The sequence below is a fragment of the Microcaecilia unicolor genome, chromosome 3, assembly GCF_901765095.1.
Source record: "Microcaecilia unicolor chromosome 3, aMicUni1.1, whole genome shotgun sequence".
NCBI lineage: Eukaryota > Metazoa > Chordata > Amphibia > Gymnophiona > Siphonopidae > Microcaecilia > Microcaecilia unicolor.
Genome location: NC_044033.1, coordinates 218,600,792 through 218,628,165, shown reverse-complemented (window position 1 = coordinate 218,628,165; position 27,374 = coordinate 218,600,792). Strand labels below are relative to the sequence as shown.

The 27,374-nt window shown below is 46.3% G+C and overlaps 2 protein-coding genes across 2 annotated transcripts; both read right to left on the bottom strand.

The window, feature by feature from the left end:
- Positions 1 to 6,144: 6,144 nt before the first annotated feature.
- On the bottom strand, positions 6,145 to 7,309 carry LOC115464374 (oocyte zinc finger protein XlCOF15-like). The gene has a single exon (XM_030194759.1). It carries the CDS (start codon positions 6,868 to 6,870, stop codon positions 6,145 to 6,147), a length of 726 nt encoding a protein of 241 aa, XP_030050619.1. The 5' UTR covers positions 6,871 to 7,309.
- LOC115464373 (zinc finger protein 398-like) lies at positions 6,318 to 25,906 on the bottom strand. Its single transcript, XM_030194758.1, has 6 exons — positions 25,856 to 25,906; positions 18,751 to 18,877; positions 14,891 to 15,004; positions 14,633 to 14,746; positions 7,229 to 7,337; positions 6,318 to 6,361 (listed from the first exon to the last, which is right to left on the bottom strand). Exons 1-5 carry the CDS (start codon positions 25,904 to 25,906, stop codon positions 7,273 to 7,275), a joined length of 471 nt encoding a protein of 156 aa, XP_030050618.1. The 3' UTR covers positions 6,318 to 6,361; positions 7,229 to 7,272.
- Positions 25,907 to 27,374: the final 1,468 nt, after the last annotated feature.

Genomic DNA, 27,374 nt, shown 5'->3' with positions numbered 1-27,374 from the left:
TGTATAATATAGTATGTAAACCACTTTGAATGTAGTTGCAAAAACCACAGAAAGGCAGTAGATCAAGTGCCATTCTCTTTCCCTAAACTATTTATTTGATGCATTTGTATCCCACATTTTCCCACCAATTTGCAGGTTCAATATGGCTTACATTGTTCTGTCATGGCAATCACCATTACAGAGTAACAGATACAATTGGTATTACATAAAGAACATGGGTAACATAATAGAATTAAGCAATCAGTATAAAGAGGTCACTGGGAGACTTCCGGTGACGTCATGAGCTAGGAAGCAGTGCTACTGAAGCTCTGAGACACCCGATCCCGCAAAACCTCTAAAAAAATGGAATAACCGGTCCCCACAGATCCACATCGGTATATGGCCAAGTTCCTCACAAGTCCATCAACAGGAATGGCGCAAAAAAAGTATGAAAAAAGAGAAAACTAAATCCAGTAGCGGGGACGCCAAGATGGCGGATGAGCAGGCTCCGCCGGGAATCGCCTTTACAGAGACACAACTCACACAGCTAACACAGGTGATCGAGAAAGCATGGGCAACCAAGTGGTCCGAACTAAGTACTAAATTGGAAGCTTACAAAACAAAGCTGGATGGCATCGGGATCCGTGTAGGAGACCTAGAGGCCAGAATGTCAGCAGTGGAAGACGAAACGAGAGGGTATGGGCTTGATATCACCCATCTTCAGCAACAGCTGAAAGACCAGAAGTGCCTGCTCGACGAGTATGAAAACAGAGCCCGCAGAAACAACATCAGAATTGTAGGCCTCAACGAGGGACTTCCAGAACGGAACGTGGACACGTGGTCAGAAAATTGGTTATCAAAAGAATTAGCCATAACGGACATTATGGGCCTCTTCATGATTGAACGGGCGCACCGCGTGGGTCGGAAAACAGCAGACCGAAACAGACCACGGGTCATAGTCGCAAAGATTCTAAACTATAAACACAAGGTGGAAATCTTACAGGGCTTCAAAATTAAAAGGGCCTCTCTCAAATACAATGGAAAAAGTATCTTGATATTTCAAGACTTCTCATTGCTTGTGCAAGAAAAACGGAAGTTATACCATCCTTTTTGCGCAAAGCTGGCGAATCAGAAGGTAAAATTCACTCTGCAGTACCCAGCCCAGCTAAAAGTATATTTCCAGTAGAGTTGGCACAATTTTGCAACGGTGCAAGAAGCTCAGGAGAAATTGTCAGAAAGCAAGGTAATAGACGCTGTTTGAGTTAGTCCTAAGTGCACAGTAACATAGTGGAATGTGGGATACCAGATAATTCACTGTTCACAATGAAATGCATATGTAGATAAAATTCCAGAGAATGCGGGGTTGGGATCTCTGGCTGAATCCGGGGTTTATCTCATCTCTCCCAACTAGTTTAGGAGGATGAGACGGGGCGATAATCAGGCAGGGGGAAACTTGGGAAAGGGGGGTAGGCGGGGAGGGGGGGAGAGGAAAACAGGGCTGCTCTGCAGGTTCATGGTTACAAAAGCTCCTTAGAGACTTAGAAGCAACAAGTTAGAGGACTAAAAGGCAGGACACAACAACAGATAACTAAAGGAGTCTACACAGTTGGGAAGATAAATGAAGACGGGGGACATAGGAACGACACGCCAAGTATAAAGATATGCCAGTGTGGGTAATCACTTGGAATGTGGGGGGTATAACATCCCCTATAAAAAGAAATAAAATATTACAAGTTTTAAAAAGACATAAGGCGGACATAGCATGTTTGCAGGAAACACACTTAAGTGACTTGGAACACGCGAAATTACAGAGATCCTGGGTGGGAGAATGTTATGCAGTGGCCTCCAAGGGTCGCAAAGGCGGAGTGGCAGTGTTATTCAGGAAAGGATTAATCTACAAAATCAATAAGGTGGAAAAGGGGGAACAAGGTCGCTCTCTTATATTGCAGGTGTGGCTACAAGGGAAAGAGTTTTCATTGGTGGTAGTTTATGGTCCCAATGACTATGACCCAAAGTTTTTTGGATCCCTGGGGAGCAAATGTTTGCAAAGTACAAGTAATAAAAGGATAGTATTGGAGGACTTTAACTTGGTCCGTGACCCTAAGGAGGACTCCTCCAATCCAGCATCCAAGCATTATTCAGGGCAGAGGGATGGAGCACTCAAACAGTTTGTGCAGTCATTGAATTTAGTAGATGTTTGGAGAACATTTCACCCTGGAGAAAAAGATTATATGCACAGATCACGTGCTCATAGTACCTTAGCGAGACTAGATTATATATTAATGGAGAAATCCATATTTTCATGGGTGAGGGCGATTTCAATTGGACCAGAGGAGGTCTCAGATCACGCCCCAGTTTGGGTGGATTCGGACACCCCGGCAGATAAGATGGGAGGAGCAGGATGGAGGTAACCAGAATATTTATATGCAGACCCCCGATTACAGAAATATTTAGTAAAAAGGTGGGAAGACTATGCAGAACATAATGGAGAACATGCTCAAATAGACCCCATACTGTACTGGTCTGCCTCTAAGGCGGTCCTAAGAGGGGATATCATTGCTTATTGTAGTGCACGGAAGAAGAGACGGGCGGCCAGCATGCTATACTTAGAAAAACAACTTAGAAAAGCCAAGAGTGCTTACATGCGCCAGCCCACACCCGGTTCTTTCGAAATCATGAAAACAATACAAACCACGCTAAATTCCCTAATACATGAAAATGAAACAAAATCGGCACTCTTCTATAAATATAAACTACAACGATATGGTAATAAAACAGGCCAATTGTTAGCAAAAGTGATAAAGAATTGGGGAGGGTCCCGGGTGGTAACTGCATTAAGATACGCTCAAGGCAAACTCACAACAAGTCATAAAGAAATTGGGCAACTATTTACTAATTACTTTACCTCACTATATAACACCACAGTACCACCAGATGAACAGGAGATGCAGAACTATTTGCTAGGAGCAGGGCTCAAGTCACTGACACAAGAGGAAATAGACACATTAAATGCCCCCTTGACACTAAAAGAGTTGCAATGGGCCATAAAAAAATTGAAATTGCGATCGGCCCCAGGCCCTGATGGATATACGGGGGAGTACTACAAAGCCCTCCCTGTGGATGCATAGACAAAGGGCAATTCCCACAATATGCTAATAGGGCCCTTATAACATTAATACCGAAACCAGGGAGACCCTTGGATAAGGCGGAAGATTATAGACCGATCTCGTTATTAAACGTGGATATTAAACTATGGGCAGGAATGTTAGCAGATAGGCTTGCACAATATCTGCCTAAGTTGGTAGGCCAGGACCAGGTTGGGTTCGTAAGAGGGAGGCAGGCGACACATAATGTTCGACGCCTGCTGCTGGCTATGGCAACATGTCAAGGAGAAGGAACACCAGCAGCAGTAATTAGCCTAGATGCTGACAAGGCTTTTGATCGGGTGGGATGGGAATATCTATTTAGCACTCTGACAGCAATGGGAATAACTGGCTGGTTCCGACAGGCAGTGCGTACTTTATATAGTAACCCCGGGGCAAATGTGTTAGTTAACGGAATAAAAGAGCCAGACTTTGATATATTGAGAGGTATGAGGCAGGGCTGCCCCCTTTCACCCGCATTGTTTGTGCTATCAATAGAGCCACTGCTATGTGCACTTAGGACGAACACTGAGTCAAAGTGGCAGGACAAGAAGTGAAAGTGTTGGCATTTGCCGATGACCTGCTATTGACTGTAACAGACCCCCCAAGCTCGATAAAGGTGTTGTTGAAGGAGCTGGAACAATTTGGTCAGTTGTCTGGCTTTACACTGAACTTATCTAAATCCTCTCAGCCTTGGAAGTAGTGGAAGGAACTCACAATCGTTGGAAACAGGGACTCCCACTTAAATGGGCGGACTCCCAAATTAAATATCTGGGAGTGATCATCCCATCTAAATTAGATCAACTATATGACTTAAATGCACAGCGAATGATGTCTGATAGTAAAATGAAAATGCAAGCCTGGGCAGAGTTGCCCATCTCATTACTTGGGAGGATAGCTCTACATAATATGATAATGGCACCAAAGTGGATATATATCTTCCAAACTATCCCGAGTTATTTGACTCGGAGAGACGAGCGAGCTTACAACACACTATTACAGAGATTCCTTTGGAAAGGGAGAAAAGTACGCCTGTCCATTTCAGTTTTAAGCATCCCAGTGGAATATGGAGGACTGATGAGTCTATTAAATCTGAGATACCTTAACACTGCCAGTGGCATGAGAACTATCAATGATTGGTATAGGAATACGGAGGACTACACCAACACCGGTTTAGAGATGAGTCTTGCACCAGGGACACATTTCAGTAATTGCTTGCATGGGACTGGGGCATTAGTGCCTTACGCTCTAAAATACTCTGGAATCATGAAGCAAGCGCAGGCAGTCTGGAGATGGGTCTGCCGTCTACACCTTTTTTCAGTAAAAGTTACCCCTTTCTTGCAGATCTGTGACAACCACACCTTTGCACCAGGAAGGCTGTACCCAGCTTTCCAAAGATGGCGAAACAAAGGAATAATATATCTGTTACAAGTGGTAACGAGGGAAGGCCATATGAGATCATTCACAGACCTGCAGAAGGAATATGGTATACCAAATAAAGATAAATTCCACTATATGCAGTTATGCCATTATGTGGCATCCTTACCCTGGACATCACTGACGGAGGATGTTCAGGAGAATTATCAACAGCCTTTTCTCTGGGATCACAACAGAGAGTACCAATGTCGTTCCATCACCGGCACATACGAGATACAACTCCAGAATTGGAATACCACAAATTGGCGCAAGCATGGTCCACAGACCTTCAGGTGACAATACAGGAGACACAGCTTAAAACACACCTGCTGGCGATCAGAAAAGTTACAGACTGGACGCAGCACTGGGAACTCCAATATAAAATGGTTCTGCGTATATATCTACACCCACGGCGGGCCTTCCATATGGGGCTTTCACCCTGGGGGGAATGCCCGAAATGTGAATTGAGTGGCGCAACTTTGGGCCACATGTTCTGGACATGAGCAGGTATCCAGAAATTTTGGAAATTGATCACAACATATGCCTCCGGCCTGTGGGGCCAAACGTGGCGGTGTGACCCGCCCCTGCTGTTTGGAGGTCTGGACCTAGGGCCCTCGCCCTGTAAGGGATATACAGCATTTGTGATGAGATCTGTAATTATTGGAAAACAGATCATTTTAACTGAATGGCTATCAAACAAATATCCCACGAGGCAGCAGTGGCGAACACGTATGTTGATGTTAGTACATATGGAACGACTTGGTATAAAAAACTTGGACTCTAAACCTGGTATAAAATTTCAGCACAGATGGAGCCCATTTTGGGACACCATGAGCCCAGCGGCGAGAAGCTATTTGCTAAATATCTGACTGTACTGTCTTCTCTAATGCGGGAGAAAAAGACAATTTCCACTGCAGAAGGGTAGGGTGAGATAGAAAGGAGGGCAGTAGACCGATTAAGGCAAAGGGGGTGGGGGGATACTAATGTTACAGAAATGTTTGTGGAAGCTGGAGAGTTAATGACTGTAAGAGTTAGAGCATGGAGTTTAGTTGCTAGTTAGGTTTATATTATTGACACCCTGATTGTTGCAATCCACAGAGCTAGGGGGATTGTGGAAGGGAGGGGGAGGGAGAGGGGGAAAATATTGAAATATGATAATATGTTTACCTTATTGTGTTAAGAAAGCTTTATATGTCTAAGGTCATACCCTGAGATTGTTGACTGTTTATTTTGCTATATCATCAATAAGAGTGTTAAAAAAAAAAAAAGAGGTCACTATGTGACAGGCCTCCACAACCATCTCTGTTCAGTTCTTCCTAGTTCTTTGTCCAGGTCATTGGCCTGCTCTGACCTTCCTCTCTGACAGTAACACCCTGTTTTTGAAACATTTATAACATCTTGACTATTTAAATGGTTTGTCTACTGTGATTTGTTGGAGGCCGAGTCAGATTGCTCTACCCTCTGAAACATTACATTCTACATATTTAAATGGTTTCTCTCCCATATGAGTCATTTCATGCTTATTCAATTGGGCCTTCTTATTAAAACATTTATTACATACTGAATATTTAAATGGTTTTTCTTCCTTATGAGTTTTTGTGAACTTTCACCTAGACCTTCCTTCTGAAACATTTATCACATTTGGAACATTTATGGTTTCTCTCTTGTATGAGTCATCTTGTGCTGTTTCAGTTGGTTCTTCCACTTGAAACACATTACATTCTGAACATTTAAATGGTTTGTGTGCCATATGAGTCATTTTGTGGCTTTCTAGTTTCACCTTGGTTCTGAAACATTTCTCAAATTCTGAACAGTTAAATAGTCTCTCTCTTGTATGAGTCTTTTCATGATGTTTCACCTCAGCCTTGCTTCTAAAACATTTATCACATTCTAAACATTTAAATGGTTTCTCCCCTGTATGAGTCATTTTGTGGCATTCCATGTTTACCTTGGTTCTAAAATATTTATCACATTCTGAACATTTAAATGGTCTCTCTCCTGTATGAGTCCTTTCATGAAGTTTCACCTCTGCCTTGCTTTTGAAGAATTTATTACATTCTGAACATTTAAATGGTTTCTTTCCTGTATGAGTCATGTTGTGACATTTCAACTCTGCGTTGCTTCTGAATGATTTATCACATTCTGAACATTTAAATTGTCTCTCTCCAGTATGAATCCCTTCATGTCGTTTCACATGCCCTTCCAAGCTAAAGGATTTATCACATTCTAAACGTTGAACTGGTTTCTTTCCAGTATGAATCATTTTATGACTTTTCACCTTGGCTTTCAAACATTTCTCACTTTCTAAACAGTTAAATGGTTTATGTTCCATGTGACCTATTTTATGCAGTTATAGGTTCCTTTTCTCACTGGAACATTTATCACATTCAGAACATTTACATGGTTTTTCACAGTTTCCAGAGTATCCAGATGGGTTAGTTTTGTACATATCTTGACAGTCATGAACTTCAGTCCTAAGCCCACTTACATGGTGCTCAATAAAATTGGAGTCAGTAGTAAAGGTTTCCCAAACATCAGCACTTTTAAAATCTCTCTCACCATTGAGTCTTCCAGGTTGTACACGTCTTGGGAACAAGCTACAGCTTCTCATTTGTCTTTCTAATTTTTCTCCTTTCTGAGCTGCTGCTTTTTCACCAGTTGGTATTATGCTACTGATACCTCCTTCACACTCTGCTGAAGGATCTGTGCTGTCTCTGGAGGAATCTTTGTGTTTCTAGTCTTCTTTCTGCTGCTCATAACGCATTCTCACTCTTTCACTCTCATTCCCAAATCCATCATCTATTGGATAAAAAAATAAGAGTATGAGCCTTAATTCTACAGCTATGGAAAAATGACATACTGGGCAGGAGCAAGGAGAATGTGCTCCTACCCCAGAAAATCCACTGGAGCACCTGGGCCAGAGGCAGCACCGGAGGGGGGGGGGGGGGGGAGAAAGAAAGGATGGAGCTTAGTCAGGGGAGCTGGGGGGGGGGGGGGAGTTATGTGGGTGTCAGTTCGATATTCAGTAGTTCATGTCCAATGTGAGCCAGCCGGCACCCGCATAACCCTGGGCTCCTCCTATATACCTCCCCTCATAACCGCCCTCTATTTTGTCAGAGAACAGAGGCAATATTCAGGGTACTGGTACTAGCTGCTTTAATGCCACTGAACATTGGGGGTTAGGGAGACCCAGGGGATTCTTGAGAATATGGCCTAGTAAACATGAAGGGTACAGATTTACAGGCGTGAAGATATTAAATACATTTCTCCTTCTGTGGATTAAACAAAACACAAAAACATTCTCCCTGTCTCCTCAGCTCGAAACCTTGGGGTCATCTTTGACTCTTCTCTCTCCTTCTCTGCTCATATCCAGCAGATTGCCAAGACCTGTCGTTTCTTTCTTTACAACATCCGTAAAATCCGCCCCTTTCTTTCCGAGCACTCTACCAAAACCCTCATCCACACCCTTGTCACCTCTCGTTTAGACTACTGCAATCTGCTTCTTGCTGGCCTCCCACTTAGTCACCTCTCCCCTCTCCAGTCGGTTCAAAACTCTGCTGCCCGTCTCATCTTCCGCCAGGGTCGCTTTACTCATACTACCCCTCTCCTCAAGACCCTTCACTGGCTCCCTATCCGTTTTCGCATCCTGTTCAAACTTCTTCTACTAACCTATAAATGTACTCACTCTGCTGCTCCCCAGTATCTCTCCATACTCGTCCTTCCCTACACCCCTTCCCGTGCACTCTGCTCCATGGATTAATCCTTCTTATCTGTTCCCTTCTCCACTACTGCCAACTCCAGACTTCGCGCCTTCTGTCTCGCTGCACCCTACGCCTGGAATAAACTTCCTGAGCCCCTACGACTTGCCCCATCCTTGGCCACCTTTAAATCTAGACTGAAAGCCCACCTCTTTAACATTGCTTTTGACTCGTAACCACTTGTAACCACTCGCCTCCACCTACCCTCCTCTCTTCCTTCTCGTTCACATTAATTGATTTGATTTGCTTACTTTATTTATTTTTTGTCTATTAGATTGTAAGCTCTTTGAGCAGGGACTGTCTTTCTTCTATGTTTGTGCGGTGCTGCGTATGCCTTGTAGCGCTATAGAAATGCTAAATAGTAGTAGTAGTAGTAGTAGGAAACAGCTGGAGAGAAGGAAGCAGGTGGCCAGTGTTTCGATCAGCGCTATATTATGACTGGAGGGTTATGGAGGGAACAGGGCAGGTGAAGAGACCTGGGTGCCTTAAGGCGAGAGAGAAAAGATGGAACAGTAAAACCAACTGGTTCCTGAGAACGTCACCTTTTCCTCAGAACCATGACCCTTTACCTTCTATAACTGTGATAAGAAGTTCTAACAAGAACGGACTCAATTGGGACCCAGGAAATGCATATTTTATGTAACTTCTCAATCAAAAATAAAATGACATTTTACAGAACCAACTTCTTTGTATATAAGTCTCTTGTAAGGAAGGGGCAAGAAGTACATAAGTACATAAATAATGCCACACTGGGAACATTCTATACATGTTATTCCTGGAATTGTGGATTTTTCCCAAGTCCATTTAGTACTTGTTTATGAACTTGGCCTTAAAGAAACCGTCTAACCCCTTTTTAAACTCTGCCAAGCTAACCGCCTTCACCACGTTCTCCAGCAACGAATTCCAGAGTTTAATTACGCGATGGGTGAAGAAACATTTTCTCCGATTTGTTTTAAATTTACTACACTGTAGTTTCATCGCAAGCCCCCTAGTCCTAGTAGTTTTGGAAAGCGTGAACAGATGCTTCACATCCACCTGTTCCACTCCACTCATTATTTTATATACCTCTATCATGTCTCCCGTCTCTTCTCTAAGCTGAAAAGCCCTAGCCTCCTTAGTCTTTCTTCATAGGGAAGTCATCCCATCCCCGCTATCATTTTAGTCGCCCTTCGCTGCACCTTTTCCAATTCTACTATATCTTTCTTGAGATGCGGCGACCAGAATTGAACACAATACTCAAGGTGCGGTCGCACCATGGAGCGATAGAACGGCATTATAACATCCTCACACCTATTTTCCATACCTTTCCTAATAATACCCAACATTCTATTCGCTTTCCTAGCCACAGCAGCACACTGAGCAGAAGGTTTCAGTGTATTATCGACGACGACACCCAGATCCCTTTCTTGGTCCGTAACTCCTAACGTGGAACCTTGCATGACGTAACTATAATTCGGGTTCTTTTTTTCCCACATGCATCACCTTGCACTTGCTCATGTTAAACGTCATCTGCCATTTAGCCGCCCATAGTAACATAGGAACATAGTAAATGACGGCAGAAAAAGACCTGCATGGTCCATCCAGTCTGCCCAACAAGACAAATTCATATGTGCTACTTTTTGTGTATACCCTACTTTGATTTGTACCTGTCCTCTTCAGGGCACAGACCGTATAAGTCTGCCCAGCACTATCCCCGCCTCCCGCAACCGGCTCTGCCACCCAATCTCGGCTAAGCTCCTTAGGATCCATTCCTTCTGAACAGGATTCCTTTATGTTTATCCCACGTGTGTTTGAATTCTGTTACCGTTTTCATTTCCACCACCTCCTGCGGGAGGGCATTCCAAGCATCCACTACTCTCTCCGTGAAAAAATACTTCCTGACATTTTTCTTGAGTCTGCCTCCCTTCAATCTAATTTCATGTCCTCTCATTCTACCGCCTTCGCACCTCCGGAAAAGGTTCATTTGCTGAGTAATACTTTTCAAATACTTGAACGTCTGTATCATATCACCCCTGTTTCTCCTTTCTTCCAGAGTATACATGTTCAGGTCATCAAGTCTCTCCTCATACGTCTTGTAACGCAAATCCCTTACCATTCTCGTAGACGCCCAGTCTCGTAAGTTCCTTCTGTAATTTTTCACAATCCTATCGCGAGTTAACGACTTTGAATAACTTTGTGTCATCAGCAAATTTAATTACCTCGCTAGTTACTGACCATCTCTCACTTGTTGGTCTCACCTAACAATGAGATATAGGTGTTCCTCCTGCCAGCTTCTCCCTTTTGCCTGTGTAGCCCAATTACCCTGTGTTATTTCTGCTGCAAAATAGTTTCTTATTTTTTCAAACTATTGGTCACAACTGCTGCACTCAAGCCAGCATCTTCTCTTGCATGAACATCAAGCCTATAGTGCTTCACAAAGGAATGAAGAGAAGACCAGACAGCTGCCTTACAAATGTCAGGTGGAGGAATCAAACTGCTTTCCACCCAGGAGGAAGCTACCCCTCGAGTGGAGTGTGCCTTAAGTACCAATGGAACATCACGACCCTTTAGCAAGTAGGCTGAGATGATTGTCTCCTTCAACCATCTGGCAATCGTTGCCTTTGAAGTGGCCGCTCCCTTAAGTCCTCCAAACAAGATGAACAACTTATCAGAGGCCCGAAAATCCTGAGTCCCTTTCAAGTACATATGCAATGCCCGTCGGACATCCAGCTTATAAAGACAACATTGAGCCAAGCCTCCTGAATGATCACCCAAGACTGGCAAAGAAATCATCTGGTTCACATGAAAGTCTGAAACCACTTTGGGCAAAAAGGATGGCACCAGCTTTAGCGAAACCTTCTCCATGGAAAAGGACAAAAAGGCGCTCTACATGACAAAAGCCTGTAGTTCCAAAATCCTCTGCGCCAACGCAATGGCCACCAGAAATACTGTCTTCAGCATAAAATCCTTGCAATTGAACGTCTCCAACGGTTCAAAGGGAGATCCCACAAAAGCCTCCAGAACAAGATTTAAATCCCATGGAAGAACCAACGGACACCTAGGCAGATGAATCAGCTTAACGCCCTGCAGAAAACGAACCACATCCGGAGAAGAAGCTAAGAGCATCCCCTGAACCTTACCTCGGAAACAGGCCAACGCCGCTACCTGTACTTTCAACAATGACAGCGCAAGACCCCTGTCCAAACCATCCTGCAAAAACACCAACACTTCCAGGATAGAGGTGCACAAAGGGCGTAAATCCAGATCCTGGAACCAACCTTCAAAAATCCGCCACACAGGGACATAGGCTAAAGACGTGGACCGTTTACGCGACCGTAACATAGTGTCAATGACTCTGGGAGAAAAAACCTTTCTTCAACCTGTTCCTCTCAAGAGCCAAGCTGTAAGCGAGAACGGAGAGGGATTGGCCATCACTATCAGATCCTGTAACAACAGTACCGACTCCACTAACGCGAGTGGACCCTTCACAGCCAGACACACTAGATCTCTGTACCAAGGCCAGCATGGCCAATTTGGAGCCACTAGGATTACCAGGCCAGAGTGTCGCTTGATTCACTGCAATACCCAACCCACTATCGGCCACGGGAGAAACACATAAAGCAACTCCTGAGAAAGCTACGGAAGTACCAAGGCGTCGATTCTTTCGTACCGGGGATCCCTCTGCCGACTGAAATTTCTCCCCTGGGCAGCTAGCATGCTCGAACACATTCAAGAGGTCCAAAACCCGTTTACGAGGACCACTATGAACCTATGGCTCAAGACACATCCCCATTTATTGAAGAATAAGACATGGGACATATGGATAAGTAAGTACCCGAGCGTGGCAATAGCTTGTTTCAAAGATGGGAAAGACATGGTCTTCTCTATTTTGGTCAATTTATAGGAGATGACCAAATTCTACATTTTGGAACGTTACAAGTTCATTATCAACTGGTAGCTAGAGATGTTATTCCCTTACCTTCAAGATAAACATTTCATTCAGGTAGAACTACTAATAGCAGGAAGTGGAGGCCTTAAGTCTGCTTTTGAAACTTTAGTGGGTGAACAAGTTGGTAGGGGTTATATATCTTTTGTTTATCAGCTGCTCAACACCTTCAATAAATTGAAGGCTAGCTACAAGGGGGCACGGGAGAGGGATCTAGAGAGTTATCTAAGGAGGAATCTAATCAATGCAAATATCAAATGTGGGGCGATTCCTCCAGTTGGAAGGACAATCTAAGTTTTGGAGAGAGGAGTGAGGGGAAGGGGAGAGATAAGGGATGGGGAGGATCTATTTTTAGTTTTTCCATTATTGGGGGTGGCACTTTGTTGTGTAACAAAACGTACACTTATTCTTAATTTTTTCTGTTAAGAGATGCTGTCAGTTATTTTGCTAGAAAATTAATAAACAAAGTTAGAAATGGCAGTCACGACTTCCCGTGGCAGCCTCATGAGACTGTTGCAGGAGACTGAAGCTGTCATTTTGGAACTGGGAATGGCATCATTACGATGAACTGCATTATATACTGTGATTTGCATTAACCTATCAGCAATACAAAATGTCCATGACAAAGAGGGGTATAATCGAACGGAGCCGGCCATCTATATGACTGGCCATCTATATTGCCGGCGTCGGGAAGAGCTGTCCCGAACCGTATTATTGAAAAAGATGGCCAGCCATCTTTTGTTTCGATAATACGGTTGGGGCCAGCCAAATGCCTTGGATTTGGTCAGGTCTGAGATGGCCAGCATCGGTTTTCGCCGATAATGGAAACCAAAGCCAGCCATCTCAGACCCAGCCAAATCCAAGGCATTTGGCTGTGGGAGGGGCCAGCATTCGTAGTGCACTGGCCCCCCTCACATGCCAGGACACCAACCGGGCACCCTAGGGGGCACTTAATTGGACTTCAATAATTGCTCTCAGGTACATAGCTCCCTTCCCTTGGGTGCTGAGCCCCCCAACCCCCCCCCCCCAAAACCCACTCCCCACAACTCTACACCACTACCATAGCCCTTATGGGTGAAAGGGGGCACCTACATGTGGGTACAGTGGGTTTTGGTGGGCTCCCATTTACCACCACAAGTGTAACAGGTGGGGGGGAAGGATGGGCCTGGGTCCGCCTGCTTGAAGTGCACTGCACCCACCAAAAACTGCTCCAGGGACCTGCATACTGCTGTCAGGGAGCTGGGTATGACATTTGAGGCTGGCATACAAGCTGGTAAAAAAGGTTTTAAATGTTTATTTTTAGTGTGGGAGGGGGTTAGTTAAATTGTTAAATTGTACAGCGCTGCGTAACCCTAGTAGCGCTTTAGAAATGTCAAGTAGTAGTAGTAGTAGTTAGTGACCACTGGGGGAGTACGGGGAGGTGATCCTCGATTCCTTCTGGTGGACATCTGTTCAGTTCGGGCACCTTTTTGAGGCTTGGTCCAAAAAATAAAAGGACCAAGTCTTGCCGGCGAAATGTTCGTTAGGGCCAGCTTTCTTTTTTCCATTATGCGCTGAAGCCAGCCATCTGTTAGCCACGCCCATACCTGTCCATGTCCCCCCTTCGCTATGCCGCCGACACACCCCCTTTGACTTTCGCCGGCTCCGCAACAGAGTGCAGTTGAAACCAGCCAAAATCGGCTTTCGATTATACCGATTTGGCCGGCCTTGAGAGATCATCGGCCATCTCCCGATTTGTGTCGGAAGATGGCCAGCGATCTTTTGAAAATGAGCTGGTAAGTCAAACTGAACCATGTTTATCAGTCATGTCCCTCCACAACAGTGCAGAAGCCTGTGCCAAAGGAATGGATCCTCAGGAGCTTAGTCAGGATCGGGAGGCGGGGCTGGTGGTTGGGAGGTGGGGATGGTGCTGGGCAGACTTGTGCGGTCTGTGCCGGAGCCGGTGGTTGGGAGGAGGGGTGGGTGATTGGGAGGCGGGGATAGTGCTGGGCAGACTTATACGGTCTGTGCCCTGAAGAGCACAGGTACAAATCAAAGTAGGGTATACACAAAAAGCAGCAAATATGAGTTATCTTGTTGGGCAGATTGGATGGACCATGCAGGTCTTTTTCTGCCGTCATCTACTATGTATGTAAGCCTCTCCACCTCCAGCAGCCTTTTCAACAGTACAGATTTCTCAACCCCAAGACACTCTAGGATGAAGGGTTTTGCAGACCTGATCCCACCCCTGGGATACCCACCTCTATCCGTGCCTCCTCCATGTCCACAGGAAGTTTAATCTGTCCAAAGTAGGGAAACAGACAGAGGGAGGAGAAGAGGAGATGACAGACTTTTATTCCACCAGCGCTGAATTCCTGAATGGTCTCTCGGCTGACCTTAGTAAAGATGTGCAAAAGGAATTTTATACTTACTTGTTACAGAAGGGCAAGTCTGTTCAGCCACCTGTGATTCAGGATTTTCCATGAAGGGCAGATCTTCCTCTTGCTTAATACTCAGTGAGAACACAGATGTTACAACCGGTAGGTCTGTGATGAGAAAACAAATTTACAAGGATTCACTAAGTATCTGATAATACTAAATCAGGAAACATGTCCAAATGTTTGATGTGAATGACCAATCTCCCATGATCTAAAAATGCAAAGCCCGTTAAATCCAGAACATTTACTTACTGTTGGTGGAGTCATTTGGATTTTCTTTTCCCTCCCACTCAAATTGTTGAGTGAAATATTTCTCATCTTCCTTTTCAATCTTGAATATAACATCCGGATTAACAATTGAATAGCCTGTTGATAAAAAGTAGGAAAAATTACAATTGTATTTATAGAATCCCTTGGGAGGTTCCCTCCGCTTCATGTTTTGATGGAGCAGTGTGTGATGTGTGCACAGAGGTGTGTGTATAGATATCTTGAGACATATGTATTTATGTGACAAAACTTGGAGAGAAGAGGCAGCAGTGGCCTGACATTTGATTAAGATTATATCATAGAGGTTTTCTGGTACAGAGATTTCTCTTCATAGCTCTCCTAGGTGGAGGCATTGAGGGTGCCAATCTTCTGGTTACCATTTGGAGGGGTTGCATGTTGTACATTATAGTTGACTAGAGGGCAGCTGATATGTGATGATCTTATGCAGAAGTCTCAGATGAAATCTTACAGCACAGAGCAGCATCTTTTGCACATCCTGTAGCAATGAGGTTTTTCACAGGCTCCTATTGCATATGGGATAGCATCAGAAGCCAGGATCTAAATTTCAGATGCCCATGGTATCTAGTTCCTGCGATTTTTGCATCGCTGAATATTTTTTGTAAGGAGATTGCATCTTGCTACAGCAAGTGGTTGTCAGCAACGTTCCAGGGATCAGGAACACTGCACGCTCCCTTCTGTGGTTTCGGCGGCGGTCTCTCTGCTCCACGTGCCACAGTGGTTGCCTGGACCGTGTCTGCTCCTGAGGTGGTTGCAGACTGCAGCAGTGGCGACCATAGAGACGACAGTTCAAGTGGACAGGAGGGAAGAGGCTGGTTTAAATCTTTTTGAAAGATAGGAAGTTGTGTGTGTTCGAAGGAACAGAAAAATCGGAGTCTCTCGTCTGTTTGACAGGTGTTCCACCAGGCTCCTGTCTTTCAGCGGTGTTATTTAATCTTTTTCTTTTACCTTTATGTACATTGTTGAGATGTTTGGGGTGCAATACAAGTTGTATGCTGATGACATACAGTTTGTATTGCCTGTCGAGCACTTTTTTTCTAGATACTTTTTTTAAATTGAGATTTTACCTTTCAAAAATATTGCAATGGATGGAGGGAAATCGTTTCAAATTGAACATTTCAAAAACTCAGATACTTTTCCTCTCTGGTACAAAAGGGGTAAATTGTCCTAAGATTTTTAACATTGACTCTGCTAATATCCCTATTGTCCATCAGATGGAAAAATTAGTCCTTACCTGAGGAGGCCAAATGGGAATATGAAGGTAAGCCTCCTTGAGATCGAGGGCGGTCAAAAACTCTCTTGGCTGAACCACTGCAATAACAGAGCGGAGGGTTTCCGTGCGGAAGTGACATACTCGGAGCACCTTGTTTACCTTTTTGAGATCCAAGACTGGCCAGTGAGAGCCTCTCTTTTTGGGAACCACGAAGTATATGGAATAACAGCCCTGCCCAAGCTCTGACTGCGGAACCAGCCAAACTGTCCCGAGTTGAAGTAAGTTGTCCAAGGTTTATCGGATTGCCTTCACCTTGATGGGTGACTTGCATGGGGACTCGAGAAAGCAATCTGACAGAGGATGAGCAAACTCCAGTTTGAAACCATCTCGGATGACCTCCAAGACCAATTCGTCGGAAGTTACCCTGGCCCATTCCCCCAGGAAGAGGGACAAACGGCCCCCTATGACCAGCAGGGGATGGACCAGGGCCCCATCATTGGGAAGCTCTTGTTGCTGGCTGAGCTCATGAGCCGAGGCGGGAGGATGTCAGTCTCCACAAAAGGGCTGGGGATTCGGAGAGAAACGAGGCTTTTGGAATGCACCAACCCAGCCCGGCTTATAACACCTAGTGTCTCTAAAGCGAGACTGCAGAACAATAGGCCTTGAGGATCTAGGCTTATCTTCTGGAAGCCACTGACCCTTGGAGTCCCCCAGGTCTTTCACGATCTTTGCCAATTCCTCTCCAAATAACAACTTCCCCCAGAAGGGCAATTTCACCAGGCGGGATTTAGATACCACGTCTGCTGCCCAATGTTGCAGCCATATCCAACAGCGAGCCGTAACCGCAAGGGAAATCCCTTTGGCGGAAGCCCTCAATAGATCATAAAGCAAATCTGCCTAGTAAGCGAGGCCAGACTCCAGAGCTGGTAAAAAATTAAACAGCTCTTCTGTTGAGGACGCTTTCTGGACCCACGACAAGCACGTCCGAGCCGCATAGGATCCACACACTGACACTTGCAAAGGACTGCCACTTCGAAAAATAACTTCAGTGAAGATTCCAGCACAGGAACACTGAATAAAATTGCACCCGCCGGCCCGCATGTCACCGCGGGCCCGGAGCTTCCTGCTAAATTAGCACCTGATACTGGCCCGCCGTCGGCCTTGCCGGAGGAGTTAAAGCAAGCTCCGTATCCAACGCGGTTCGGTGCAAACACAACTCGCATTCCCCCGACGCTGCTCGCCGGCTCTCAAACCAGGAGCAGCGCTTTGCAGCCTCTAAAGGCACCGACATACTGCAGACCGCCGAAGCACGGTCCCTCTCCCTCTCTCCCCTCGCGCCGAACTACCGTTCTAGAGAGGAGTCCTCCACAGCACAGAAAAACACTCAACTTACCTCGAGGCTGTTTTTTTTTTTTTAAACAGGCAGGAGAGACAGCCAGCTGGATTCTAGTAAGACACCAGCAGTCAAGGGGGGGGGGGGGTGGGGGGGAGAGAGGGAGGGACCTGGTACCACCAGGTGAGCACCCCAAATGCCCAGTTTGGGCCTCAACCCCAGTCCAGGCTCGACCATATCCTCAGAGAGTACTAGGAGCCAGATCCATCCAGAGCTGCACAGCTATGACCGTCCACCTGCTAGATAGAAAGAATACTGAAGTGTTGTTGGCTGCACATGACCACATATAGCAAGCCTCTGGTGTTCTATCTCCACCTGCTGGTAAAGGGACATAACCCACAAGTCTCTGGATTGATCTGTGGGACGCTATGGAATAGAAATTTGGGGGTGCAACTTGACACTACATTATCTATGAAAAACCAGGTTGGAAACATAATAGCAAAGGTATTTTACAAATTAAGATTTGTACGGCGTATTAGATCACTGGTTTCTGTCAAAAATTTTCATAAAATTGTTCAGTCTGTAGTTTGACCACTGTTAGATTACTGTAATGGTTTGCTAATGGGGATTACCGGTAACACGCTGAAGACGCTACAAGTAGTTCAGAACACTATACCCGAGTGATTAAAGGAGGCTCTCGTTATGATCATGCTACTCCAATTTTTGAAATCACTGCATTGGCTCCCTGTAAAATTTCGCACTGAATTTAAAATTTCATTGCTAGTTTACAAAATATCAAACGGTACTATTTCACCAACTCTTAGTGCCACTCTAAGATGTTATCGACCTACTCACTTTCTGACATCATCTCAAGCAGCTACTTTACGTTCCTTCATCAGGTTTATTTAGAAGAATGTAGATCGTCTATTCTCTACATCAATGGTGCGAAATTATGGAACGCTTTATCCATTGAACTTTATTCAATACAAATATGGATCAGTTTAAAAAAGCATTGAAAACTCACTTATTTCTTCAAGCTTTTGGTTTCTCTGATGTATAAATTATTTTAATACCATATAAATTTTAATCTGCTGTATGTTTGAATTGTAAAGTTTTTTTGTATAGTTTGTTGTGTAAAGAAATAACTTTTATTGCTTTGTTTTTTAATATTTTGTATGTGATTTGTTCCCCGCTTAGACTTTTAAAGATATAGTGGGTTATAAATAGTTTTATTATTATGATGATGCACTTGTGTGGTAGATGACAGAGAAACATATTTACCTTGTGACATGAGGATGTCATGAATCTCCTTGATGACCTTCTTGTACAGCTCCTTCTGCCTTTCTCCCAGAATGTCCCACTCCACGTCCAAGAAATAAGCAGCGACATCCCTGAATGTGACCAAGGCCTAGAACAGCAAACAGGACACCCTACATCAAAATGTCATTATTTTTTCATTCATTTTATTTTAAATATTCACCCATCTATTTAATTTTTTTATATATACACCTATCAACATACTTCTAGATGGTTTACAAGAAACATATGTAATAGTTCACATAAAAACAAACAATTACAGAAACAGGAAATCATTCAAAATAAAATGGGAAAGTAGAAGAAAACGGCCAAGCCTTTTTTTTTTAAATCAAATACTACACACACCACAACTTCAAAGGCAAACGGCACCCAGACAAAACAGCCTGATAACAAAATAGCCCTTGACAAAATGGCCCCTCCCACAAAATAACCCTTGACAAAATAGCCCCTAGAAAAAAATGCAGTGCCATAATCTGGCCAGCCTGATTGGGCCCTTTTCTCAGGGGGCTAATTTGTCAAGGACTATACTGTGGGCAGGCCGTTTTGACAGTGGCTGTTATGTCAGGGGCTATTATGTCGGGAACTTTTTCTGTTTGGAGCTTTTTTGTCGGGGCTATTTTGACCGGGTACCAAGGTAAACTGTTACAGTTGTGTAAATCATACTGAAAACACACACTGTCTCATGGAAGTTTATAAACAACAGCACTGCTAAGAAGAATGAAGGTTTCTAGTAGGAAGACATTTAAGTAATGTGAGATATTTTACAGGTGTCCAATGCAACTCCCTCAGAATGGAAGAACTAGGCATTAAATGGTCAACTCTATAATCTAGGTGCCGCATAGGTGAATGCCTAGAATACTAGCATTTCAGCCTGTATGTGTGCTTGTACCTGCATTACTACTAGCAGGGCGTGTAAGCGCTATTCTGCAAATACCCACTTACATAGCGCGTACTTGCAAGGGAGCGACACAGCACCAGAAAACCTCATCTAGGTGTCTGCACTTATGGCAGCTCCATGGCTGGTAACACTGGGCACCTAAATGTGAGTCGTGCTGCTCTCAGGTTAAGTCTATAACGGATTCCAGTCACTTAGAATCTGTTATGGAAAAGGATCCTACTGCACATCCTTGGGGCACCTACATGGAGGCTCCCAGTTGTACAATTGTCTCCAAATTGTCCATATCCAGAAATCAGATGTGCTGCAGTGTTCTAAGCAAGTTGCAAAAGCCTAAGAACTGTATCAGCCAAACCTAAGGTAAAATTAGGCCTTACCTGCTAATTTCTTTTCTTCAAGTCCCTCCAGACCAGTCAAGATGGTGAAATTAGGCCTTACCTGCTAATTTTCTTTCCTCTAGATCCTCCAGACCGTCAAGACGCTGGGTTATGCACTCCTACCAGCAGAGGGAGACTGAGAACACTAAAACTTCTTATACAAGTAGCCTGTGCAGACCTTCTACTAACCAGTAAAACAGTAACAAAGCAAAGGAACAAAACACCTCCACTTAAACAAAACCACTGAATCTACACTCAGATCGCCTCCCCTTAAGACGGGGGAATTCAACTGCAAATGGGCACAAACGGTACCACAAACTGCCCTTAGTAAAACTCCAGAACCCAAATCACAGGAGCTACTAGAAATATCAGCAACTGAAGTCTAAAGAAAATATCATACTGAACTGTCCGATACACTGGTTGGGCTCTTGAACGGTCTGGAGGATCTAGAGGAAAGAAAATTAGCAGGTAAGGCCTAATTTCACCTTCCTCAGCAATCCTCCAGACCGTTCAAGATGCTTGGGACATATCAAAGCAGTAAACACATCTAAGGGTGGGACCTGCGAAGCCCAGAGGACAGGACTGCAGCTCCAAAACTGGCATCCTCCCTTGCCTGTACATCCACTCTGTAATGTTTAACAAAAGAATGCAGGGAGGACCACACCGCCGCTCTACAAATGTCCACCGGTGGAACAAAACTACTCTCTGCCCAAGAAGCCGCCACCCCCCTAGTGGAATGTGCCTTGAGCCCCACCAGCACCGTACGGCCATGCAATATGTAAGCCGAAGAGCTGGCATCCTTCAACCACAGAGCTATAGATGCCTTAGAAGCAGCAGCTCCCTTCTTGGGGCCCCCATGAAGGACAAATAACCTGTCCGAAGACCTGAATTCCTCCGACCTGCGCAAGTAAACCTTCAACACTCTGCGCACATCCAATTTCGCCAAACGACGCTGAGAAGCATCCCCCGTCCGGTCCCCCAAGACCGGCAACGAAATCTCCTGATTGACATGAAAGGAGGATATCACCTTAGGCAAAAACGAAGGCACTGGACACAGCGAAACCTTTTCCTTAGAAAACCACAGAAACGGAGACCTACATGAAGGAGCCGACGATATAGCTACCAAAAAGACCACCTTCATAGTAAGGGCTTTTATCGAACAAGACTCCAAGGGCTCAAAAGGAGAACCCGCCAAAGAGTCAAGAACGATATTAAGATCCCACTGAGGTACTTTCGGCCGCTACTTTCGGATCACTTCCGAGGAAGATGCAACCGACCTGCCCTGCACCTTACCCCGAAAACAAACCAAAGCAGCCAGCTGCACCTTCAAAGATGACAATGAAAGGCCCTTCTCAAAACCATCCTGCAAGAAATCTAAAATGCACGACACAGAAGCTGACGAAGGGACACACGCCCGGTCCCCACACCATTCTTCAAATATGCACCACACACGCACATAGGCCAAAGATGTTGAATGTTTGCGAGACTGCAGCATCATCTGAATCACCTGAGGGGAAAACCCTTTCCTTCTCAACCGTTCCCTCTCAAGGGCCACACCGTAAGAGAGAACCGAGCTGGATCTGGCATGACAATTGGACGCTGACACAACAGCACCGAGCCCCCTTGCCGCAGAGGCTCGCCTTCTAACAAGCACATCAGATCCCCGAACCACAGCCAACGCGGCCAATTCGGAGCCACCAACAACACCGGACCCACATGACATTCTACCCTCTGTAGGACTCGACCTATCAAGGGCCACGGGGGACAACATGTACAGCAACACCCGCTGAGGCCACGGAAGGACCAACGCATTGATCCCTTCCGCTCGCGGATCCCGATGCCGACTGAAATACTGAGGAACCTGAGCATTCTGTGCCAACGCCATGAGATTCACTACTGGCATTCCCCACTTTAGAACTATCTGGTCGAACACCGACCGGTGCAGAGATCATTCTCCGGGGTCCAACATGTGTCTGCTTAGAAAATCCATGTTCATGTTGTCCACCCCGGCCACGTGCGCCGCTGAAAACTGCACTAGATGCCTTTCCGCCCAACTCATGAGCAGAGCCGTCTCGATTGTCAACCGCGGACTCTTTGTACCGTCCTGCTGGTTGACATACGCTACCACTGTCGCGTTGTCGAACATGACTCTTACCACCTTTCCGAACACACTTGAGCGAAACGCCAACAGAGCTAGTGAATCACCCTCATCTCCAACTGGTTGATAGACCACTGAGCTTCCTCCGCCAACCACCGCCCCTGCGCGGACCAACCGAGACACTGAGCTCCCCAGCCCAGCAGACTGGCATCCGTTACCAGAATTACCCACTGAGGAGGTTCCAACGGCATGCCCATTTCCAGATGGGACGAGCACAGCCACCACTGGAGACTGCGCTGAGGAGCCCCCTCAATGGCAACCGCAACTCCAAACTGTGTACCTGAGGAGACCACTGAGACAACAGAGCCGCCTGAAGTTGACGCATATGCACCCTGGCCCATGGTACTACCTCTACTGTAGCTGCCATGAGGCCCAGAACCCGAAGGTACATTCGAACTGTCGGTCTCTGAACGGACATTAACAGCCGGACCTACTGCTGAAGAGAGGTGATCCGAGAATCCGGCAGAAAAACACAACCCACTGTCGTGTCGACCCGCACTCCCAAGTACTCCAGACTCTGCGATGGGATCAACTGACTTTTGACTACATTCACTACCCATCCGAGCGATTCCAGAAACGCGACCACCTGAGCCGTCGCCGCAACACTGTGAGCCCGAGACTTCGCCCGGATCAACCAGTCGTCCAGATACGAATGCACCAGAATTCCCTGCCTCCGCAAAGCCGCTGCTACCACCACCACCATATCTTGGAGAAGGTGCATGGAGCCGTTGCCAGACCAAAAGGCAGAGCACAGAACTGAAAGTGCCTCCCTAAAACAGCAAAACGAAGGAAACGCTGATGGCCCTCTCGAATCGGCATGTGCAGATACGCTTCCATGAGATCCAGTGACATGAGAAATACTCCATGACGAACAGCCACTATGACCGAGCGCAGAGTCTCCATGCGGAAGGATGGCACCTTGAGCGCCCCATTGACCCTCTTGAGATCTAAAATGGGTCGAAACTGGTCCTCCTTCTTTAGCACCACAAAGTAAATGGAATAACAACCCATTCCCTGCTCGTGCCGAGGAACAGGTACCGCAGCTCCCAACTGGATTAAGCGACCCAGAGTCTCTTGAATAGCCTTTAACTTGACTCGAGAGTGACACGGAGAGGGAAGAAACAGATACGGCAGCGGGTGCTCGAACACGAGCGCATAACCGTCGCAAACGACCTCCAGCACCCACTGATCTGAAGTAATTTGGGTCCACCTCTGATAAAACAGACGAAGTCGCGCCCTGACCTTCACCACAGGCTGGACCCGCACACCTTCATAAGGAGGACTTATTACCATTTCCGTCACCTCCGGAGGAGTCCCGACCTCCTCGACGACCCCTCGAAAGGACTGCGTCCGCTGGAAAAACGGCTTTTAGAAGGAGATACAAATCTGCCCGGCCTGTACCGCCTCGCGTCCTTAAACCGACCTCTAGCCGAACCACCTCGACTAGCTGCCTTAGGCCGTAACTCCGGCAACTGTGAGACCTTGGTATCCCCAAGACCACTCATCAGTTTATCCAAGTCCTCTCCAAACAACATAGAACCTTTGAAAGGTAAAGAACACAACTTTGCTTTAGAGGTCGCATCTGCCACCCAGACCCTAAGCCAAAGAGCCCTGCGAGCCGTCACCGCCAGAGCCATATTCTTAGCCGAAGCCCTTAGCAAATCATAAAGGGTGTCAGCCAAAAATGAAGACCCCATCTCCAATTTGGCCAGGTCCTGAACCAAACCAGTCCTATCTAATGCAGGCTCATCCAAGAGCTTCTCCGCCCAATGGAAACAAGCTCTGGCTACCAAGCCCCCACATACAGAGGCTTGCAAGGCCAAAGCCAACAAATCAAAGCTGCGCTTCAGAAAGGACTCTAGCTTCCTATCCTGAGGATCCCGTAAGGCTGTACCGCCATCCACCGGAATGGTCGTAGCCTTAGTAACCGCCGTAACCACCACATCCACAGTAGGTGGTTTCAGCAGGGCCAAATCTTCCGGAGGCAAGGGATACAGCCGCGCCATAGCCCTAGACACCTTACAAGCAGCCTCCGGCACAGACCATTCCTGGAAAACCATGTCTCAAATGTCTGAATTCATGGGAAAGGAACGGGAGGCTCTCCGAATCCCCTTAACCAAGGGATCTACCTGGGGTCCCTCTGCAGAGGGAGTGGCTGCCAGAGCAAACTTCAAATTAGAGATCACCTGATCAATGAGCTCTAACAACTCCTCCTTATGAAAATTGCGAACCACTGAAGAACCTTCCCCAGGCCTTTGCCCATCCTGATCCTCAGACTCATCTAAGAGATCCTCCTGTCCTGGGTCACTCCAAACCTCCGACCCAGGCAGAGAAAGTACCTCCATAGGCTCCAAAATATCCACCCATGGGCGCTTAACTCCCACTGAGCTAGCAGCCTCCGGGGAACAAACAGCCTGAGAGGGGCCAGCTCTCCAGGCATTATACAGTGACCAAACAAACTCAGGGGGTAAACCAGACCCCCCAGACGCTGCTGAAGCCCCAACACTTCCCGCAGTCTCCACGATGGACCCCCCCCCACTCCCGAGGCAGCAGGTCCATCACGTGATCCGCGGCTAAACTAGGCACGCTTCCCGCCACACACGGGTCCCCCGGCACCGGTACAGAATGCGTGGCCAAAAGGGCCGCACTTCCCGCCAAAAACGGCTCCGTCGAGGCCGACCCGGGACGCGCAGCCAACAGGGCCACGTTTCCCGCCAAACCGGCCCCGCTGTTGCCGCCCTGGAATATGCGGTCAAATCTCCGCCCAACACCTCCACCGACTCAGGGGAAAGCACGAGGGCAAGAGTGCTGACAACGTAGGCTCCCCACAAAATTTACATTGGCCACCTTTCACTTCAACGCTGCGCTTCGCGCAAAACCGACACCTCGCCGGCTTAGACATAATGGCCGTGAACACAATAAAAACAAACAGTTGCTTTGTGCTCTGACAGACTAATAGGCAAAACCGCCTAAGGCAAGAACGCCCTTGAAGACGTTTTATCTCTGGACTGCCACAAGAACGGCCAAAATAGCTGCCTTTTAAAAACGTTTATTTTTTTTTAAAACCTTGTTGCTGATGCCTAAATGCCTCAAGGGTACAGAACGAGGTCTGTAGCCGAGGTCAAGCAGTCGTCAAGAGGAAGAGCACAGGGGGAGGGACCCGGCCACCCGGGTGTGACACCCCACAAGGAATAAGAAGCCCCTTAGGACTTACACCCTGTAATAGAGATCCAAGGGTGGGTTCTCTAACATTTACAACCCAACCTAGAAACCCTCAAACGGGCCTACCAGACTGAGTACACTGCACAGGCTGCACACATCTACCCTCTGCTGAGACTGAGAAAATACTGGTTAGTAGAAGGTCTGCACAGGCTACTTCTAGAAGAAGTTTTAGTGTTCTCAGTCTCCCTCTGCTGGTAGGAGTACATAACCCAAGCGTCTTGAATGGTCTGGAGGATTGCTGAGGAAGCTTGGGTTATGCATGCCTAGTAGCAGAGGGAGACTGAGAACACCTGACTTTGAACACTGTATATCTGTCCTGTGCAGAACCCCAAACAGCCAGTATACCGATAACCAAGCAGAAAAGAAATGCATAAAAAACACCCTAGAACCCTGTACCTTGTCCCTCCATCAACTTACCTGTGCTTCCACAGACAGAGAGCAACCAGCGATCTGACCTGCACCAGTCATCCACCAGAAACTAGGCCTGGTATCTTTTGACTGGTATTGTACACATACATACTAGTAAACAGCCACAGCAAACTCAGGCTCAAAACACAAGAAAACAAACACCATAATGAAAAAACAGGATGGGCTCTTGACCAGTTTGAAGGGTCTACAGGAAAGCAAAATAGCAGGTAAGGCCTAATTTCACCTTCCTCAGCAACCATCCAGACTGGTTAAGACACATAGGAAGTACCAAAGCAGTAAACCTCTAAAGGCAGCACCCACAGAAACCAGAAGTCAAAACTGCTGCCACAAAACCAGCATCCTCTTTCGTCTGCACATTGATCCTATAATGTTACACAAAAGAATACAAAGAAGACCACACCGCCGCTCTGCAAATGCCCTGCAGTGGAATCAAACTGCTCTCTGCCCAGGAAGAAGCTACCCCTCAAGTGGAATGCGCCTTAAGTACTGACAGAACCTTGCGACCCCTTCAGCAAATAAGCTGAAACAATCACTTCCTTCAGCCACCTAGCCAGAGTCACCTTGGAGGCAGCCACCTCCTTCTTAGGGCCACAATCTATCTGAAACACGAAATTCCTAAGTTCTCCTCAGATAAGGCCGCAAAACTCTTTTCACATCCAATTTCACTAAGCAACACTGAGACGAGTCCCCTGCTCTATCCCCTAGAACCGGCAAGGAGATCACCTGATTCACATGAAAGTCCAAAACAACCTTGAGCAGAAAAGACGGATCTGGATTCAGTGAAACTTGGAAAAAGACAAGAAAGGAGCCCTACAGGACGCCTACAACTCCGAAATCCTTCGGGCTGAAGAAATGGCAACCAAAAAAACTGTCTTCAAGGTAAGATCTTTACAGGTGCTCACTTCAAGCGATTTGAAAGGAGCACCCACCAGCACCTCCAAAACCAGACTCAAATTCCACAGGGGCATCAAGGGATGCCGCGGGGGCCTAAGAAGCTTCACCCCATGCAGAAAACGCACCATACCTGGCAAAGAAGCCAAGGACACCCTCTCAATCAGTTTACATGCTCCTTAAAAAGGTTTCCTTGTCAAGCTTTACACCCTTGGTAGACGTAGAGGAGCATTTTCAAAAGAAACGTCCAAGTTGCGATTTGGACGTCTTTGCAAAACGTCGAAATCCGGTGGCGGGGAAAATCATATTTTCGAAACAAGATGTCCATCTTTCGTTTTGAAAATACCGTCAGAGACGTCTAAATCCAAGGACATCCTTAAATTTCAACGTCCCTAGATTTGGACATGGACGTCTTTGATTTTCGAAACCCAGCACCCCCAAACCCACTCCCCACTCCCCACCTTACGGGTGAAGGGAGGCACCTAGATGTGGGTGTGGTGGGTTTTGGAGGGCTTGCTGTTTCCTCCACAAATGTAACAGGTAGGGGGGGTATGGGCCTGGGTCCACCTGTCTGAAGTACACTGCAGTACCCACTAAAACTGCACCTGGGACCTTC

What these genes read in the sequence shown, in the direction of transcription:
- LOC115464373 (XM_030194758.1), bottom strand. Translation starts at nt 25,906, where the DNA reads ATGACTGGTGCAGGTCAGATCGCTGGTTGCTCTCTGTCTGTGGAAGCA. An exon ending in CTCTGTCTGTGGAAGCACAG is followed by an intron (nt 18,878 to 25,855) that starts GTAAGTTGATGG and finishes TTGCTGTTCTAG; the next exon opens with GCCTTGGTCACATTCAGGGA. An exon ending in GACTTGCCCTTCTGTAACAA is followed by an intron (nt 7,338 to 14,632) that starts GTAAGTATAAAA and finishes TTTATCCAATAG; the next exon opens with ATGATGGATTTGGGAATGAG.
- LOC115464374 (XM_030194759.1), bottom strand. Translation starts at nt 6,870, where the DNA reads ATGGAACATAAACCATTTAACTGTTTAGAAAGTGAGAAATGTTTGAAA.